Genomic DNA, 21,176 nt, shown 5'->3' with positions numbered 1-21,176 from the left:
CTTCAATATAGCCAGAAGTCAACAAACCAAAGAGAAGACAGAGCAACAACCAGCATTTTCAGTGGATGCAGGTAAAAGACTGGCCATGCAGAAGCACAATTAAGAGGGGAGGAATAAATCTTCAGAATTGCTGAAAGGGCAAAGGAACAGGATGAGGCCCATGTACCACATGATAACATCGTGGAGTGGTAATACAGGCAAAGCAAAACACGTGATGAGGAATAACATGTATATTTAAAATTTATCCTAGCAATATATATATAAAAAAAAAATTAGCAAAGCAAGTAGAGAGAATTTCAGTCAATAAATGCACTGAAAATGTTGCAGCAATATATGTCAACCATGACAGTAGCAAATACTGTAAGGTGTACTCCAACACAGAATCACAGAATGGTTTGGTTCCATGGAGGGGGCATCCACTGGGCAACCTGTTCTGCCTCACCACCCTCATAGTAAAGAATTTCATTCTAATATCTAATATAAATCAATTTTGTCTGTCTAAGTTTAAAACCATTACCCCATGTCCTATCACTACACCCCCGGATGAAGAGTCACTCTCCAGCATTTTTGTAGGCCCCTTTAGGTAGTGGAAGGCCACTGTAAGGTCTCCCTGGGGCCTTCTCTTCTCCAGGCTGAACAACCCCAGCTCTCTCAGCTTCGTTTCATAGGAGAGGTGCTCCACCCCGCAGGATCATCCATTCTAATTTTTTCTTGTGTATGGATTTTACTTATATACAAACTCCATTTGAACTAATGTTTTTCTGTATTGGTTTCAAGTGCTGTGATTTATTTCCCCCTGAAAATACACGCAAAAATCATATTAGCACAGAACTACACATATATCCCTATTTGTCTCAATAACAAAATTAAAAACAAATGAGTTTTATGAATATTAGTTCCATTTTAAATAAATATGTTCAAATCTTTGCAGCAGTTTCTATGGGATTATTCTTCTTTGTCTCTAACATAGTACACAACAGGTTAAAACTGCTCCAAGAATATTTAAGTTAATCATAAACCAGGCATGGAACAATCAAACAAGTTAGTTGTCTTCCCCTAAGAAAGCCAAAACAGAAAACAAACCTACGGTGTTTTGTGCATTAGTGACACTACAAAACTAAATGTAATAGGTAATGTGAATAGGCTGAAAATAAAAATAAAAGTCAAATGGCAAGGATGACAAAGATCTAGGGGTTCTAATAAAAAGAGATCAGCTCTGTTAGAATTTATTCAAACACATGGTAGACATTTGACTTTTGTAACTGAATGTTGGACATAGGTGCCTCTAAAACAACTAAAATCATCAGAGATACAATACCCACCTTTTGATTTACCTTTCCTCAACCCCTTAAATATCACCAGCTTCCCACTTTAGCAGAAACCCTTTGCTGAAGGCTACTTTATACTTAGAGAAAAATGAAAACAGAAAGATATGATGTGTCTATTACACATTTTTAAGGGCTTTTTTTATTGTAAATACATTTTATTGCCCTCATCAATGTTTCTGCAGTGTTTTAATTTGCACAGAGATTGTCATAGCTCATTGAGAAGGCTGACAAAAAGTTACTTTTGAATGTATTTTAGGAGTATTTTTAGGCCTGCTCGTTATGAACTCACTGTTGATAATCATTACCAATAACATGCACATTAAGTACTGTCTCAGATGAAAACATGAAAGAATTTACTAGACCCTGCAATCCAGAGAGGATGAGAGGTGACACATATGACAGAAGTGGGAGGAAAGTATCTCTTCATATATCCAGGCTCAAGGGAATTCTTATTATTACCTCAGAGAATAACAAAAAGATTTATAGAGTTTTGCATTTCTTTCCCGTGGGCCACACAAATACAGTAAGGAAGCAAGGACTTGCCTGATGAGACATACTTTCAACCCGAGGGGACAGATAATTATGAAACAGGTGCACTGCTTCCTCTCATTCATTCCAATCAGGCAGGAGGACAGCAACAATCGAGACAATAAGGAGGTCCGCTACTTGCTGACATATTGTCAAGGTTTTGGCTGGGATAGGGTTAATTTTCTTCATCACGGCTTGCATTATGCTGTGTTTCGGATTTTTGATGGAAATAGTACTGATAACAAAATGATAATTTAGTTGTTGCAGAGCAGTGCTCAACAGAGCCAAGGACTGTTCAACTCCTGCTGCACAGCCAGCAAGGAGGCCACAAGGAGCTGGGGGCGACACAGTTGGGACAGCTGGCCACAACTGTCCAAAGGGATGTCCCATCCATGTGGTGTCATGCTCAGCAATAACAGCTAGAGTAAAGAAGGGGTGTGGGGGGGTGGGGTGGAATGACAACATTTGGAGTGATGACGTCTTTCTTCCCCAAGGAACTATTATACATGATGAGCCCTGCTTTCCTGGAAGTGGCTGAACACCTGCCTGCCACTGGGAAGCAGTGAATGAATTCTTTGTTTTGCTTTGCTTGAATGCACAGCTTTTGCTTTGCCTAGCAAACTCTCTTTATCTCAATCGACGAGTTCTCACATTTTTACCTTTCCAATTCTCTCCCCCATCCCGCCTGGAGAGAGTGAGTGAGTGGCTGTGTGGTGCTGAGCTGCCTGCAGGTTCAATCAAACACATCTGCAAGGACCCTGCATGCTTGCAGAAACAAACACATCTCAGAAACAAGCATCTCCTGCTCTGCTTTCTCATATGGCCCCATTCCAATAAATGTATTCGTTATTATGCAGCATTGGTAAAACCACCATAAGAAGATCCCCATTTAAGAGAAAAATCATACCAACAACATTAGCCTTCATTCATTACCTTTACTTCTTTGTCAGAGTCAGAATTCCCTCTCTATATACAGCTGCATTTACATGTGAGGACATGACATTCTAATATAATAGGTTGCAGAGAGTAAATAAATTACAGATGAGAGAGAAGGACTGAGGCTTGGAACCATAGGTGGGGAAATCAAAGTTCATTAATCACCATTAGCTCTGCCATTTACATCAACATAGTAATGAATTACACATTTATTAAGACAGTAATTCAAAACCCTTAGTTGAAATGGTTATTAGTAGAGGCAGATTACTATCTGTAAGTAAAAATGCATATATTTTTTTAATTTGCATTCTAGATAAAACTGACAAGCTGAAGGGAGGAGCAGATGCTTTAGAAGTATCTGCTGCCTGTGTAAAACCAGATATGTCTAGCCGGTCTAGCACTATGTCCTCACAAATACTTTTGCATTTAGAATTACGTATCTGTCTTCCTGGATTAGCCTCTACAGATCATTCATCCAACTCTAAGAATTATTTTCCTGGATGTTAGTGTACTGTAAATAAAAAATATTAATTATATCTATGGTACATGGTACATGAGGGAGTTAATTTTATTCTCTGGGTTAAGAAAATGTTGAAGATTGGGAGGGAGGGATCGGCCAATGATTTAGGTGGTAACTACAGTACAGATGCCAGTATCTGCTTTTAACAAACTATCTAACTCTATTCCATCAGGTGCCACCATGTGCTATTAGCTGGTCCTCCAAAATAAGCAAGACTGGAAGCAGAAGAGTAAAGATACAGCATGCAGAAGACAGTCCTATGGATCCGAAAGCAAACCACTGCTTTCAGTCAGAACTCAAGGAAACAGCACAGCTGTAAAAACTGCCACCTTTTTCTTTCTGTTTTAAAATACATCTCATGCTTTTTTTTTGGGGGGGGGGGGCAGAAAATATGGCAACTGGTTTGCTCTAACTCTGTGCAGAGATCAGTGAATAGAATAGTCAAGAAAATTAATTTATATGTTCTTATTTAGTTGATAACAGAGCCAGCCTGACCAAACTTGCACTCCACAGATGATAACAAATTGGGTGGAGTTGTTGACTCCATCAAGGGAGGTGAGGCCTTGTATGGAGATCTGGACAAATTAGAGAGCTGGGCAATCACAAACAGTATGAAGTTTAACAAGAAGAAGTGTTGGACTCTGCACCTGGGAAGGGGCAAGCCTGGTTATATGTCCAGACTGGGGGAAGAGATGCTGCAGAAAGCGATCTGGGGGTTTTGATCGATAGCAAGCTGAAACATGAGCCAGCAGCGTGCCTTGGGCAGCCAGGAGGGCCAACCATATCCTGGGGTGCATCAAGGACGGCATTGCTAGACAGTCAAGGGAAGTGACTATCCTGCTCTTCTCTGTGCTGGTGAGGCCTCACCTTGAGTACTACGTGCAGTTCTGGGCACCACAGTATAAGAAAGATATAAAGCTGTTAGAGAGTGTCCAAAGGAGGGCAACAAAGATGGTGAAGGTCTAGAGGGGAAGACATATGAGGAGCAGCGGAAGTCACTTGGATTGTTCCGCCTGGAGAAGAGGAGACTGAGGGGAAGGTGCTGATCTCTTCTCCCTGGTGACCAGCGACAGGACCAAAGGGAATGGCTTGAAGCTGTGACAGGGGCAGTTCAGGCTGGATATCAGGAGGATATCACCAAGAGGGTGGTTGGGCACTGGAACAGGCTCCCCAGGAAGTGGTCACAGCACTGAGCCTGCCAGAGTTCAAGAAGCATTTGGACAACACTCTTGGACATATGGTATGATTTTTTGTGTGGTCCTTTGGGGACCCAGGAGTTGGACTCGAAAATCCTTGTGGGTCCTTTCTAACTTGGATATTCTATGATTCTACCATTCGTTCTGTCAGCTTTTGAGGTTTTTCCCCCTTGGTTTCTCTATGAACTAAAAATTACTGAACTTGAGGCATATCTTCTGTTTAATCCAGCCCATCAGACCCAATATTCCATGTCAGAACTCTCCACATCATGGAGTTAGTGGTCATTAATCTGCCAGAAGAATGGCATTATGCAAACTGCATGAGGTCAAATCTTTTGTAGTTAATTCTTTCATCAGTTATCTTTGGTCCTCTGAAAAAGGCAGTCAGTCTCTCACATAGTGTACTGATAACATGTAATCAACACTCACTAGCAATCAATTTGTATATGTTGTGACTCTAAGGAACGCGATTTTTGATGAAAAGGTCCAGTGTCTTGATTTACTCCTCTGGAAAGCCAGGTCAAGGATTTCAACAATATTGATTGCAAGGGAATACAACTGAAGTGAGGAGGTTTTCATCTTCGATCTTAAAGAACTCTATTATAAACTGAGTAGAGGGTATGAACTGCATGCCACATTCTATGGATTGCAGCTATAAGTGTGCTGAAAAAGGCTCACATAGACACAGCATTAGATTTTCAATATGATAGAAATGGCATCACTTGAAACTGGGCAATAAAATCCAAAACAGTTTTGTGATACAACTGTGAAATCTGCATGGGTCGAAGCTTTTTGCTCTAAGCCAGGTGTAATCTCCTGTCAAGAAAAACACTATACTGGTGGCTAAAAATCAACTAAAGTGGATATCACTATGTAGACGATTTTAGAAATACATCTGGAACACTATCTGCTAAAGTAAGCGAGGATATGTGTTCCCTATCGACCTTTGCCTATCCATAACATACTCAGTAGAAGCTATTTTGGGGGAAAATATGTTATTTCATTAGCAGAATAAAACTTGTTTGTAGCCTAGACTCACAATCTTACTTGCAAAAGCATGGAACATGAGCAACAGGCAAAGATATTACAGTGTAACAGTCTGCTGCACTCTGCTCATCATTGAGAATCTTGCACAAACCCCACAGCATTACGTGAAATATACTTTTTAATCACAGCAGACGAACTCACAAACCTTTTTCATCTCAGAACTACAGAACACTGACTAACAATTTCTGAACAATACAGGCATCCCTTGTATCTCCCCTACACTGCTATCAGGCTCAGACAACCACCAAAAATACCTTGCCCCTTGAACCACCACTGTAGCTAGAAAGTCAGGCCACTGGCCAATTCTGCAGGGCACAGGAGGAAGGAGAAAAGGAGGAAAATCTACCTTACTAACAGCAAAAGTTACAAATTAACCAACCGATGCCTCAGCCCTGTTAATGTACAATTCCCCAGTAATTCCAGAAACACTGAGCTAAGCAAAGCATAAGCAGGATGTCATTTCAAACCTTTCTTGAGATAAAGAAAAAGGAACTTTCAAAATTCCTGCCTCAAAGCAAAAGCACACAGTATCACAACAAGAATGTGAAACCCCAAAGCATCACACTAACATAAAACCTCTTCCTGACTGGAATCCTCAACTCAGCTCCTCTGCCACTCTGGGATATATTTTATACATGTGTCCTATAGATACAGCATTATATGGTGCTATGACAATTGCTTTAGCAATGAAGCAGCATAGAAATAGAAAGTGCAAAGTGGTATTTTTAAATTTAAAAGTATAATCACCATTAAAATAATACACTGTACTTCTGATTTAAGAAAAAAATCACCTCGTAGTATGTAATCACATCAACAATATATACCAATGTGATCCATACCACTTGGTACTGAGTGGCTCTCAGATAGTGTAAACAGGAGGAAAAAACACAAGTACCTCTCCTTTCTGGGATTAGGAAGAAACATCATGAAAGTCCATAGTCTCGACCAAGTAAAAAGAATATGAAAAAGACATTCATTTAATCCTGAACACAGCCAAGCCTGCTGGTTCCAAATCTTTTCTGATACATTTCAGTCAAAGGACCCCATTCCCAAAAACCTGCCTTCTGCTATCACAGACCATTCTGTGGGCCAACAGTCTTGTTGCTACAATAGGTCACAGTCACAGACAGAAGGGTGAGCACTGGAAAAGAGTACAGGAGGTGACTATGCTCTTGAACTATGTAACAGCACATTCAGCAAGAAATGGGCACTCACGACAATTGCTGGTAGAAATCCTGCTACGTTTTATGAACAAGGGTTCTTCAAGCTTTTTCAGGGCATGAGAATTCCTACACACAGTTGCCTCCAAAATGTGATAGTCACAAGCTGAGTGCATTTTGGAAATTGCGTAGTAAAGAATCATACACTATAAAATACCACTGCAGCCAACCCAGATAATTCTTAACTTTATCTTTGCATTGAAGCTGTACTGCAAGCAGATGAACTAGAAAGAGCAAACTAGAAGATAATTCAGTAGAGCATACACAACAGCATGCTGTAATGCATAGAGAAGCCATTAAAAACAGAGGTATGGGAAGGTGCTGGAGGAGTTGTAAAGTTAGGACAACTAATTAACCTAGACCACTACAAGAAACCATCCCTATAGTACCCAAACTGTGTGTACAGTTAGAATGTTAGAAGTTATTCCTATCACAAATAAACAAGGCAAACAAAGAAAAAAAATCTCTTCTCGGTGGTTTAAAAAGGATAGGATAGGATAGGATAGGTCGGTTGGAAGGGATCTACAAAGGTCATCTAGTCCAACTGCCTGACCTCTTCAAGGCTAACCAAAAGCATATTAATGAGGGCATTATCCAAATGCCTCCTGAACACTGACAGGCTTGGGGCATCTACCACCTCTCTAGGAAGCATGTTTCAGTGTTGGACCACCCTCAAAATAAAGAAATTTTGCCTTATATCTAGTTTGAAGTCCTAGCACAGCTTTATGCCATCCCCACGTGTCCTGTTCTTGGTAACAGGATGTGTGGAAATGATGCAATGACCAAGCAAAACATGAAAGCATTTCATAGGAGCGTAAAAATTCCAAGTACCCACTTCTTCTCCTATGGGAAGTAATATACAAATAACCCAGTACAGTTTCCCGGGTTTTCTTCACATAATTTTGGCTACACCCTTGCACTATATGTATGCAACTTTTTCATTCAATCTTCTGGACTCAATCTTCAACCTAAATGAATCACAGAATCATAGAATGGCTTGGTTTGGAAGGGAGCTTAAAGATCATTTAGTTCCAACCCCCCTGCCATGGGCAGGGATGCCACCCACTAGATCAGGTTGCCCATGGCCCCATCGAACCTGACCTTGAACACTTCCAGGAATGGAGTACCCAAAACATCTCTGGGCAGCTTGTTACTGTGCCTCACTGCCCTCTGGGTAAAGACTGTCTACCTAACATCTAATCTAAATCTCCCCGCTTTTAGTTTAAAACCATTACCCCTTGTACTATCAGTATCTTCCTGTGTAAACTGTCAAGTTAGAGTTTGCAGTTATAGCCATTACCTTGAGGACTCCACTATAAAAAACAGGAAGACTTTCTGAATGCTAGGCTGCAACACTACCTGATAATCATAATTTATCAAGACAGGTTCCTGCAAATTTTGAAGTCTACTAGGCAAATATTTACAGTTACCTCATCTGTTTCCCAAACCTGCCTTACTATGCCTTGCATGTACATAGATTTCTAACTCACTTAAAGCCAACATTCTGGGGTTGAGTTATGGTCCTTCAAAAATGCAGCACAGAACTCAAGATCAGAGTCATGCAGATGTAAGCAGTCAGAACTCAAGCATAGAACAAATGTATCTCCTGATCTAGTCATATTAAAGAGAAACTGAGACCCCAGAGATAAGCTAATGTCGAAGAATTATGCCCTAAATCCCTTGTGTTACCTTACAGGTAAACTCAGTTTTTCATTTTGACATCCACATTTTTCTGATAACAACAGAGTGACAAGTGGCTGGAAAGCAGCTCTGCAGGAAAGGATCTGGGGTGCCGGTCAACAACAGGCTCGACATGAATCATCAGTGTGCCCTGGCAGCCAAGAGGGCAAATCACACTTTGGGGTGCATTAAACACAGCGTAGCCAGTCACTTCTGGTGATTCTCCCACTATGTTTGGCCTTGGTGCAGCCTCAGCTTGAATATAGTGTACAGTTCAGGTCTCCACAGTAGAAACAGGATGTTAAGGTCCTTAAAAGTATCCAGAGGAGGGCAACAAAGCTGATAAAAGGGCTGGAGGGCATGCCCTGTGAGGAGAGGCCGAAGATCCCTGGTTGTCTAATCTGGAGAAAAGAAGGCTGAGAGATCACCTCGTTGTGCTACAAATTCCTGAGCAGGGGAATGGAGAGGGACGTGTCGGTCTTTGCTTCCTGGTGACTGATGACAGGACATGAGGGAATAGCGCAAAGCTGCGCCAGGGGAGGTCCAGACATTAGGAAAAACTTCTTTACCATGAGGGTGGTCCAACACTGGAACAGGCTTCCTGGTAAGGTGGTTGATGCCCCATGCCTGTCAGTGTTCAAGAAGCATTTGGACAATGCCTTCAATAATATGTTTTCATTGTTGGTTAGTCTTGAAGTGGTCAGGAAGTTGGACTAGATGATCTCTGAAGGTCCCTTCCAAATGAACTATTCTATTCTATTAACTGCTGCCTGGGAAACATGACAGATTCTTTTATCTACCTCATTTGCCTCTACAGCTGCAGGACTACCTTCCCGTATTGTATTTACTGTCTTAATCATCTCTTTGTTCTCTCTTCCTATCCACAGATACAGAAGCATGTGTTCTAACCGCATACTACCTTAAAATTATTAATTGGTATATATATGCAAGAAGAGGGTAAACAGACAATTACTTTTTGCATTTAGAAGGGGAGATGGCAAAGCTTTTGAAATTCTTACACTCTGCAGGAATTCCACCCAATCTCAGTCAATTCAGTGGGGAAGTACAATATTTCTAAGAAACAAGCTTCACCTTATTGTGGAATGTTCTTTTCAACAAAATGACAATTTTGAGCCATGGTTCCCAACCCACAGCTTTAGGTAAATATTTAAATATTTTAGGAAAGAGATGAAACTTCAAACAGATTCAGCTTCTGTGAAATTATACATAAAAGAGGTCTGAGGCATTTGCAGTAATCTATCAAAGGTATGCTGACACAACTACATCAACCATGAATTATTTGAAAAGCTGAACGTATTGAGCCAGGACCTCCTGTTCTTCAGTTTGTGCCCATTGCCTCTTGTCCCATCACTGGGCTCAACTGAAAAGAGCCTAGCTCCATCCTCTTGACACCCTCTCCTCAGATATTTATATACGTTAATGAGGTCTCACCTCAATCTTCTCTTTTCCAGGCTAAACAAGCCCAGTTCTTTCAGCCTGTCCTCGTACAACAGGTGCTCCAGTCCTCTAATCATCAGAATAGATCAGATTAGATAAAATCAGCAAGTTCAGAGCTCTCCTCTGAACTTGCTCCAGTAGTTCTATGTCCCTCTTGTACGGGGGAGCCCACAACTGGACACTATATTCCAGGTGTGCCCTCACCAGGGCTGAGTAGAGGGGCAGGATCACCTCCCTTGACCTGCTGGCAATACTCTTCCAAACGCACCCCAGGATACCGTTGGCCTTCTTGGCTACAAGGGCACAGTGCTGCCTCCTGGTCAGTGTGCTGTCCACCAGGACTCCCAGGTCCCTCTCTGCAGAGCTGCACTCCAGCAGGTCACCACCCAGCCTGTACTGGTGCATGGGGTTATTCCTCCCTAGGTGCAGGACCCTGCACTTGCCCTTGTTAAAGGTAAGACAAGATACGAATATGACCAAAGCCCACTAGAACTGTTGAAATGAAAGCAAGCATAAACATGAAAAACTGTGAGTGATTAAGGCCAATTTCAGCTGTATACCTATCTTCAAATGTAAGAATATGATAGGAATGAAAATTCACAGTGTCTTCTGCTGAGTGTCATCTGTTTTGCTTGGCCTGACCCTCAAGTAGCTGGCCTTCATCCATAGGTTGAACCCTACTGCAAACGAGGACATTTCAGAGATAACACAATCATCATCTGAGGTGATGGAACAGTGGATCCAAGTCTCAACACTAACAGAAAAAACAGTGCTCTTTGCAGGGTTGTTATGTAGCTGCACATAGTCTGTGCAAGTATGGTCAGACAGACCTCACGCAAGTCAAGGTGAGTTGTCAAGCAGCAAAAGTATTTTCACTTCTACATGTATTAGTCAAAATGCTTTAACACGTTCCCCTGGAGCTTCTGTATTCTACTGTATATGCATGTAGCCCCTAGTCTGGGACTTCAATCTTTGAAAGAACAAAGGCTTGTAAAATTCCCTTTGTATCCAGTAGAATACTACTGGTGCTTCAAGTAAGTTCTTCAAACTTGTATTTTTTTTTTTTTTTTTTTTACTAAAAAAGAAAGAACTTTAAAACATAGAACTTAGAACTTAGTAAAAGGATGCATGGCCCACCTTAGTACTCATTTATATCTGGCAGCTTTCTGTAGGTTGGCTAACAAAGATGACACGGACAGTCTTACAGATAGTGGTCCCTGGTTTAGGATTAGGTTAGTTTCAAGGTCCCAAACTGCGGTGGTCCTTCGTTGTTAGTTTGTAACTTCTTTTAAGAAAAAAAAAAAAGAAAAAGGAATAAAAAAGGTAGAGGATTCTTATTACAAAGGGAAACTGGAAACTTCTCTCCACACAAGCAGCGACATGGCTGTATTGCAGAGGCCTCAGGGTAAGGATTAAAGAAAAACAAAATAGAAACCCTTCCATCTCTAATTAGGGTCTTCATTTGCCAAAGAGCCATTCCACAGCAGGAGGAATTACATTCAGCCCGTTGCTTGGATAACGTCTCCCAGCAGGTTGGCTCCTCAGAGCAAGCTACTCTGAGCCAACAATTTCTGGTTACTTGGAGGCAAGCAGCCTGCATATTGTTTTAACTGGCTTGGCTTTTGCAGCCAGTTTTGCTGAAAAACAATCTTCTATTCAGAATGCAGAGATAAAAGCTTTACTTGGTTTGAATTTGTCCCCAGTTTCTTTCTCCCTTTCTTTTTTTAAACATGGGAATTATAGGTTCTGGAGTTTGCATTATTTCTCTCGTAGACATCAGTGTTTTTCCCCCTCTAGCCACTTGATTTTTTGCCAGCGAAGGCTGCTGTCTGGAGTCCAGCCATTCATCAGCCCCTACCTCATCATTAACACTGTGGTGCTGGCGGTCACAGCCCACTGCTGGCGACAGGAAATCCTAACTTGCAAGAGGTTAACCACAGCCCATAAACAGCCAGGCTGGCTCATTAGTCCCTTACAGTCAGCTGAAGGGTCCAGACCCTCTGGGAGTTTCAACACTGTTCATGGACTCAAGAGTCTATGCATTCTGTACCCTTAGCAAAATAGCTTGATTTCCTCCTTCCTGAAAAGCTTGCTACTTGGATCCTCTGGGCTAAGGTCCATCTTTTTTTCCTATCCAAAGCTGACCAAGTCATTTGAGTACTTTGAAAAATTAAATGTCTGTGATATATTCTCTGGGCTTACCAATTGAACAAAACAGTAATAGGCCCACAACTGAGACAATAAGGCATAGGTTTAGTCAGAGTTGCAAATCCATAGCGAGTGCATCTAAGGCAAGAGCTATACAAAGGGCTACAAAGATGGTGAAGGGCCTAGAGGGGAAGACGTATGAGGAGCGGCTGAGGTCACTTGGCCTGTTCAGCCTGGAAAAGAGGAGGCTGAGGGGAGACCTCATTGCAGTCTACAGCTTCCTCACAAGGGGGAATGGAGGGGCAGGAGCTGATCTGTTCTCTCTGGTGACCAGTGATAGGACCTGAGGGAATGGAGTCAAGCTGCAACAGGGGAGGTTCAGGTTGCATATCAGGAAAAGTTTCTTCACCGAGAGGGTTGTCACACACTAGAACAGGCTCCCAAGGGATGCAGTCATGGCACCAAGCCTGTTAGAGTTTAAGAAGCGTTTGGACTGTGCTCTTAGTCCTATGGTCTGAATTTCTGGGTAGACCTGTGTGGAGCCAGGAGTTGGACTCGTTGATTCTTGTGGGTCCCTTCCAACTTGGGATACTCTACGATTCTATGAAATGTTGATAATATATGCCTAATCTGTCTAGAGAATTCATACCACAAATATGTCCAGCTCTAATCTTCAAGAAATAACCTGCTAGAATTGCAAATGGCTTCGTCAGTGCTCCCTACATTGACCAAAAAGCCCAGTTCATACTCAAAATATTTGCTACTTGACCCATTTGGAGTTGATTCCTTGAACTTGGTACAAACATTAAATTGTCATGTTATCGAAACAGGAACCTCTATAAAATAGCCACCTGGCAATCATGAAGACATGTATAAAGCAGAGAAAGTTTCTGGCAAGTTATTTCAGAGAGGTAGGATGTGAAGCACATTTTTTTTTTTACATCAACCTTTTCTCTTTCCTCCCTTTCAATCTTGTGAAAATCATTGCAAAACATTCCCACTTTAAGTATGCAATTTCTCTGTGATCCATTATTTTCTACCACTGCTGATTTTATCTGCACATCTATTACTCTGTATATCAGAATCCCTCTGATGCAGCTCTGGTTACATTCCCTAGTTCTCCAATTTCTTTCAAAGCCTTCTGTCTTAGTGCACTGAAATTAGGCACGTCACTCATCTGTGAAGTCCTAAATATTTCCAGTCCCTGCCTCCGTATCTGCTCCCTATTTTCTTCCCTTTCTGATCCTTTTATCTGATTCTGCTTGCCAGCCTTCTTTTGTGCTCGTCTCTACTCCAACAGAGCCACACTTACTCGCCCATTCAGTTTTACACTTCAAACTCTGTTTCTGTAGTTCTTCTAACATGTATGCAATGGTGCATTTTTCCTGTTATTCTATTGGTAGTTTCTGCATGGAAATTAGCGCAGAAGGTCTCTCACAATGTTTGAGAGGTTCACAAAGTATGTAGAATCCACAGACTTAAAGAGAATTAAAATATTTACATTGTTATTATTATTTCTTTGTTGGGTATATCTTAAAAAAAAATTTACCTTAATCTTTACTCAGCGTGAACTTCTGTTAATTTCCCTGGGATTACTGACTGAGCAAAGACTCCAGTAACACGTGTTGTGCAACAACAGCTGCTTCTTTAGCTTAAGAGAAAAGCAGCTGTGTTCCACAGTTGGTTGGAAAGGAGTGAAGATGGTGGTGGGGACTGCTAAGGACTCAACTCTAAAAGCAGACATATATTTAAAGTAATCAATCCAACAATAGCAAATCTAAGGAGTGCCCAGAGGGGGAAACATCAGAGACTGCCTTTCTTCATCAATAGCTGTTGCTTTTCATAACAATGCACGCTGAACACAAAAAGGAAGTTAGTAAAACAACATAATAACAGATTGCTTGCACTAGTTGCTAATGGAAACACCCACCGCTCCAGTATTACAAAGCGATAGATCTACTTCTTCGTAACTTCATGACCTGATCCAGCCCTTCTTTGCCCATTCCTTTGAGTGCTCCCCTCTTTGGATTTGATCCATCTCTTTTTTTCCTTCACATCTTTCACTGTATTATCTATACACAACAGAAACCTTTCCTCTGTCTCCAAAATTTAATTGGCTTGCTTGTCAGTTCTCCTACCTTTTCTCAACCTTTCCCTTCTTTCTTAAAAGTGCTACTGAAATTAAGGTGGAAATTAATGATGCAGTGAGAGGGATAAAGAGAAGGAACACAGAAAGATACATATGAACACAAGATTTCAGCTATAGTGATGAGACTGCTGCTTGCCTCCAAACATTTCTCCATGTTCTCTGCTGCCAAGCACTCACACATGCAACCTTTCTTCCTTTTCCTTCCCATTCAAATTCCTCTTTTATTTTGTTAAAACAGGCTTGGTGTTTAGAATGTGGTCTGTTGGGACTGAAGAAAAAGCAAGGAGATAGGAAGCAGAAATGCACTGAGCTTTTGGCAAACACATTTTGCTTTATGTGATTTTTTTCTTGTTCAAGAATATACATTTATCCCTATCAGGAAGATTATGAGGACTATTTCTGTCTCTGTCATTATGAAAATTCCAGTTCTTCTTGAATAACTGTATTTCCTCTCTTCTGATCTTGTCTATGCAATTTTCTTAAAATTCCAGAGATCATTATGTCTATATGCTGCTGAGGTCTGGTTACACTGCTAGTGCTGGGGAAATGAGAAACAAGAGTGTCAGAAGATAAATGACACCAAAAATATTTGCACAAATAGCAGTATAACTTCAAATGATTATTGAACATGTTTTATAGTTGTTTAAAATGTACGTTAACTTTTCAGGTGTCCTGGACATTATAAATGGCAATGAAGTGGGGAACAACAAAAAACAATCAGTTAGACTTTGCAGAACTATGTTCTTCTTCAGTGCTTTAGAAAAATGGTCATTCTCTCTCATAATTCTTGAGAACAAATACAGTAAAAAAAAAAAACACATGCATAGCAGGAATTAAAATTATATGTACTACCTCCTTTCACAGTTAACTCTAATTTTAGCCACTGCTAAGACAACGGACCATGAAAAATGAAAAATTACAATGAAAAGTTAATGGAGAACATAATAGATTTTGAAGCTTAGTGTCTTTAACACAAGCCAAGATGCTATTTTTCCCTTCAAAACACACACTCTTTTTGCATCCAAAAACACTGGAATTGATAAACAATGTAGTTTGCCTTTTGATCAGAATTTTGGCATGTGCAATGTATTTCTACCAACAAGTCCACAGCCAAAAGAGTCTAATATTATTCCAAAAGCTTCTGCTGTTTAATAACAATTCCTCCATAACACAGAGTATCTGGGAGTTCAAAATAACAAATATTAAGTTTCTACTGCTGAACATCTTTTCTTTATCTGTAATTGACATGCATTTAGGTTAGCATTGCCATTAGAAAATGCATTTCCTCTAACCTTCTCCTTTTACTTGTTCCTACTTCCACTGACTCTACACTGCCAACACAAACCTTCATGTAGCCACACAATGAAACAAACAAACAAAAGCTTACAAGTCATCCATTCTATTATCTACTTTTCACCAAGACCAATGAAATTTTGCCTTACGTTTTGAGACTGCTGCCTCCAAATGAATTTTAAGTGCTTTTTAGACAGTGTTTACAAAGAAGAAACAGCACAGGCTGATAAACAGAAAGCAGCAAATGTCCCCAAATTGTGGAACAGATACTACAATGTCAATTACTTCAATGGACATAAGAAGTTTTCCTGAAGTGACAGTATCTTCTACTGCATGTGCACAGGACCCATCAAAGGGTGGCATGACATTACTGCAGCTGTCTCTACTAGTTAGAAATACCAGAACAAGCTAAGTTTTGTAAACATTCATCACTGGCTATGAATATGCCTCTCATCACTTTTAGATCTTAATCTACTACATAGCTCAATCCTAATTTCTGAATAAGTTTTTCATGAAAGAGTGTTTGCCTATGTTCAATATGCATTTCCACAACTGAACTGAATCCATTTCGACAAGAAATTATCTGAACTTGATATACCTAACAAAGTTTGATATCAAGTTATTAATGATATACAGAAAAAGAAGGTATGTTTATGTAGTCACTGCAATTCTAATTTGCACACATAACTGTATGCTTAATTAGGCCATGAATATCAAGATATAAAATTGATTTCATTTAACTTGCCTTTCTTAATTTCACTAACTCCAAATGAAAAGGACCAAAAATACTTTTTTTTTTTTTTTCAAGTAAAGATGCCACCAATTCTTTACAAATGAGCAAGATATAACTCAAAGTTATTTTCAATCAACTGATAAATTCAGTCCTGGTAAGAAGGAATTTAAAATAGTTTAATTTTCTTGTAGAAAGAGTCGGACCCCTTTTTTTTTGCAATAGGTTTGTAGGAAATCAGACAGACAGAGAAAGTAGTAACTTAGCACACAGAACTATATATAAAAGTGTTACTATATGTGTTTAGAGCACAACCCACCATATCTGAGATCTGTATTTCCCTTACCTGGAAAGGGCCTCTCACTCAACTAGAATTTGCTCAAATCATTGCTCACACACATCAGAAAAACAAGGTGGAAAGAAATTAATCAGACTGCATTTTTCAGACTTTATTTTTTGTGACTAACCATTACTGCTGTGGAAGAGTCTTTTTTCAGAAAGACACATCTTAAGAGGCATTTTGACAGGAGTAAGTTCAGAGGAAGTTCAGACTGGTTATCAGGAAAAGGTTCTTCACCAAGAGGGTGGTTGAGCGCTGGAACAGGCTCCCCAGGGAATTGGTCATGGCACTGAGCCTGCTGGAGTTCAAGAAGCATTTCGACAATGCTCTCAAACACATGGCCTGATTTTTTGGGTGGTCCTTTGGGGACCCAGAAGTTGGACTCTATTATCCTTGTGGGTCCCTTCCAACTTGGATATTCTATGATTCTGTGATTCCAAGTAAGGAGATGCACCAGCCGATTACTTGCTCATCCAGGTATGTTAATTTAATCAGCATATATTACCCCATGGGGCATTCGTGATTCCCGTAAAAACATGACTTACAAATGCATTGCAGTGTCTTCACCTCTCTCACCCCCAACAAACCTCCACCAAAAACCTCACTAAGTAACTTCACTGTTAGGACAGGAAAGTAAACAGGCCTCCACTCAACAAGAAAAGCACCCATGCTGCCACAGTTAGTGCAGGTGTCTGAGCTCATGATGGGGTTTACAATATTCTTGGATAAAAGTATTGCACAAGTTAAATATAAGCCAGATGATTAGTTTAAGTTCACTCACAAAGTGAGAACAAAACTCCCCATAAGGCCGTCTTGTCTCGGTTCCTCAAGTTTTAGATCACTCTTTATTCAGCTACTAAACTACCAACTAAACTGTCCTATCATTTCACATTTGAATACCTTACAAGAATTTTTAAATTTACACTAACTGTTACACAAAAGGTTAAGAATCATGGTTAGACTGTTTAAGGCAGACTCAAGTTATGATGATTTCAGCCCCATCTTCACTAATATAATCTTAATGATGATGTGGCAAAAGAAGCAATTCTTCTAGTTAGTATTTGTGTATATGTTTTTGTAAATAAACTCTTAAAACAGAGATAAGTGAATGGATACTGGAAGAACTGTTAGGAATTTCCTCATATTATGGATTCCTTTGATCTGAAGAAAACAGGAAGCTGTAGTAGCAGGGACATCCTCTCTTTGTTAGGTTCTACTCAGATGCACATCCTTAATTACATATATCCTATGAATATAGAAGAGTCTCTTCAGCAGTCCCTGGAAGAGAAACAAGAAACAAAACCCCTCCCTGTGGACTTCCAAGCTTGCAGGAGAGGGAAGAAATGCTACTTTTAAGCAAGTCTTCAGTATTTTCTCAGTATCTATTCTGTACTGAAACAAATAAGTGACGGTATTGCTAGGGTGTATTACACCATCTTGATGGAAGTTATTACTTCAGAAATAACTGGGAGGGGGAGGCAGGGTGGCTGCACTTCAGTATAAGCAAGACGCACAGATGTAGTGTGACCACAGCACAGTGGATGCAAACATGCAGCAGGTAACTGTTGCAACACTGCTTTTCCCTTCCTCCAGAGTAAAGTTGCTCTGCTGGAGCATGTGCGCAGGCAGGCAAAGGAAAAGGGGTTTCATTGTGCTGTCTGCAGAGAAGGCAGGAATTCTAGGAGGGGAAAGGTTCCCTTTGAAGCACATGGCACGAAGCGCTTCCCAGCGACCATGGCAACAGGCTCAGTGGGTTCCCAGCCTGAGAACCAAGTTACTGCGGCCATGCCTCAAAAAACAAAAAAGTCTGAAAGAAGGAAAGAGAGGGGGGAGGAGGGGTCGGTGTGGGGGAGTGCGAAGCTGAAGCAGAATTAGCCTGGCAGAAACTGAGCGGCTCCCTGGTAGGCAAACCCAGCCAATAATGCTCGTTGGGTTCACGGGGTTTCCTTTTCATTTCCAAAGCTTTCTTCTTCCTCTGTCACTCCCCTTCTAGCCCTATTCAGGAGCTCATGAGATCAGTAAAACCCAGGCCTTTGCTTCGCCTGCATGCAGCATTGCCTCAAACAGGGCTGCACTGTGATCAAAGGCAATGTTAAATCACGGCTGTCACACACACCCTTTCCCAATCAGAGTCCAGTTTTCACGGGCACTCTAACAGAAGAATTTTTTTAAAAAAAACCTTGTGATTTTATTACACCACATAAATCTGACAAAGAATGATGAGAAATTCAAAAATCTATATGGAAATGGACACATTAAGCTCTGTACATCTACAGATCCTATTTAGCAAATGGATAAACAAGTGAAGTGAAGCTACTAAGAAATACACAGTAGGGTTTTACTAACAACAACCACAACAACTGAAAACAACAGTAAGAAAAAAGAATATATCTTTGTGCTAGACTTGTGTGTCATGGAATTTAGCACTACAGACATCTTTTTAGTATTCTCTACCTTCTACTTTGCAACATTCCAAACTTTCCACAGTATCTTAAACACATCTGTTTTCCTTCTTTTGCTATTATACAAAACCTCATCATTTACGCTTTCACATGTGCATGCATTCTATCATAGAAACACAAGCAGTAACCTTTTTGGTTCTACCACCATATTGCTCAATGCAAAAGTTCACTAGTATTAGTGATACGACTTTAAATCAGCTCCCTTGAAGAAGCACTTATACATTCTTTTATGGTTTGTCCTGTGAAATTGATCTGAGTTAGTCTCAGCTTTTAAACACATTAATTTAAGATACGCTTAAAGTCACAAGGTTACCCATTCTTTGTGCACATAAGAGAGATGGACACAGTTATTGTCAGCTGAGCCAGGGCAGCTCTCCGTGTGTATCGTCTTAGTTCAGAGCAAAGGTAACGACATCCAAACTAGCTTTCTCATTAAAAAGTGTTCAAATGAAACAGAACTCCCAGCATGTGCCATAAGCTGGAAAGTGAAGTGTATACAAAGACAACTACCCTGACAGAGTCTTTTTACTTTACCAGAAATTGTTGAGGCAAACTTCCAACTATGCCCATGTCATTTTTAAAAGAAAGCAAGTCCTTAACCTCCTGGCAGAAGACTGAGAGGGGATCTTACTAATGTTTACAAATACCTTAAGAGTGGGAGACAGAGGCATCTGGCCAACTTCTTTTCAGTGGTTTGTGGGGACAGGACAAGGGGCAATGGCCATGAAACAGAGCACATGAAGTTCTGCACCAACATGCGAAAGAACTTCTTCACGGTAAGGGTGACAGAGCACTGGAACAGGCTGCCCAGGGTGGTTGTGGAGTCTCCTTCTCTGGAGATATTCAAGACCCATCTGGACACCTACCTGGGCAACCTGCTCTAGGGAACCTGCTTTGGCAGGGGGGTTGGACCCGATGATCTATTGAGGTCCCTTCCACCCCCTTGAATTCTGTGGTTCTGTGAAATGTCAAAATATAATAACCTCAATCCTAAAAAATTCCAATCTAAGAACAAAAAAAAGGTCATCTTCTTGCTCTTCTTTTTGAGATATCTGGCAGTAGTAAAGATACGGTATTGATTTCACTCCATAAAAAAAAAGGACAATGTTTTACAAGGAATTTAGATTCCAGGGGCCCTATTCCAAAGGAAGATTTCAGCAAGAAGAAAATTTGTATTTCTTTGACCAAGACAGTAAGATTCACTGATTCACTTTTATTAGCAATGTCTATCCTGAAATTACAGTAAAGAAGTCTCCTGTAGAGGACTCCTCTTCCCAGAAAAAAAAAAAGAAAAGAAAAAAGAAAATATCATCTGAGAAAATTGTACCTGAGAAAGAACAGTTAAATGCTTTCATTTTAACTGCTTTTGTTAACAAGATTTCTTCGATCAAGTTAGCATCATATTGGCAGTTCACCCTATTTCTACTCAAATACTGCATCTGCTAAACATCCACTTTTGCAGAAGTCTTTGTTAGGTTCCTGTAGAGCTCAAAAAGGGAACGTATGCACTCAGTTTACCATCACTATGCTTATCAACTGAGTTATGACATTATCCTTTACTGAAGCACCCAGTGTGAAATCAGGCAAAATGGGAATATTTTGTGGAGTACAAGTTTTTTTCTCAATTTATTTATTGATTTTTCTCAGAAAGGAACTAACTCTTCCACAAAACAGTTGCATGCAGCAGTTACCCCAAACTATTCAAACCATATGCCCCCTTACCTTTCCTAAGACAGTGAGGCATGGCTTAGGTTCCAGCTCTGGCTGTTCCAGCTTCACCACTCCTACCCAGCCGTATTCATACAAATCTTCCTCATCGTTGCTATTACACAGTCCAAGTGGATGCATCTGAAACAGAATCAATAAGAAACCTTTAGAAAATCAGTGTAATTCAAAGAACATATACAGATTGCATTTGAATACCTTAGTTCACAACAAATACACTAGAAAGACTGTAGCATAAGGATGCATATATGAAGAATGTTTCTGAAGTATACTATCAGTTCAAAAGCTTAGATTGTTATGTGAGGTCACTGTCATCTTGCTTACGAAAAATCATTTAAAGGCTTACAATTAAATGTCATTATAAATGATCATCTAAGATACAGAGTACTTAAATATAAAGCTCCACTTAGTTCTTT

The 21,176-nt window shown here is 40.3% G+C and overlaps 1 protein-coding gene across 1 annotated transcript in view; it reads right to left on the bottom strand.

Annotated features, from left to right (window-relative positions):
• The window catches only part of ZNRF3 (zinc and ring finger 3), a 95,831-nt gene that overhangs the window by 21,633 nt on the left and 53,022 nt on the right, over nucleotides 1–21,176 (bottom strand). Inside the window, 1 exon segment of the mRNA XM_035565686.2 lies at nucleotides 20,758–20,883. Coding sequence (XP_035421579.1) covers nucleotides 20,758–20,883 — 126 coding nt within the window.

This window comes from Cygnus atratus, chromosome 17 (assembly GCF_013377495.2).
Source record: "Cygnus atratus isolate AKBS03 ecotype Queensland, Australia chromosome 17, CAtr_DNAZoo_HiC_assembly, whole genome shotgun sequence".
Classification (NCBI taxonomy): domain Eukaryota; kingdom Metazoa; phylum Chordata; class Aves; order Anseriformes; family Anatidae; genus Cygnus; species Cygnus atratus.
The sequence above is the reverse complement of the archived record's forward strand: the minus strand, read 5'-3'. Positions and strand labels throughout refer to the sequence as shown.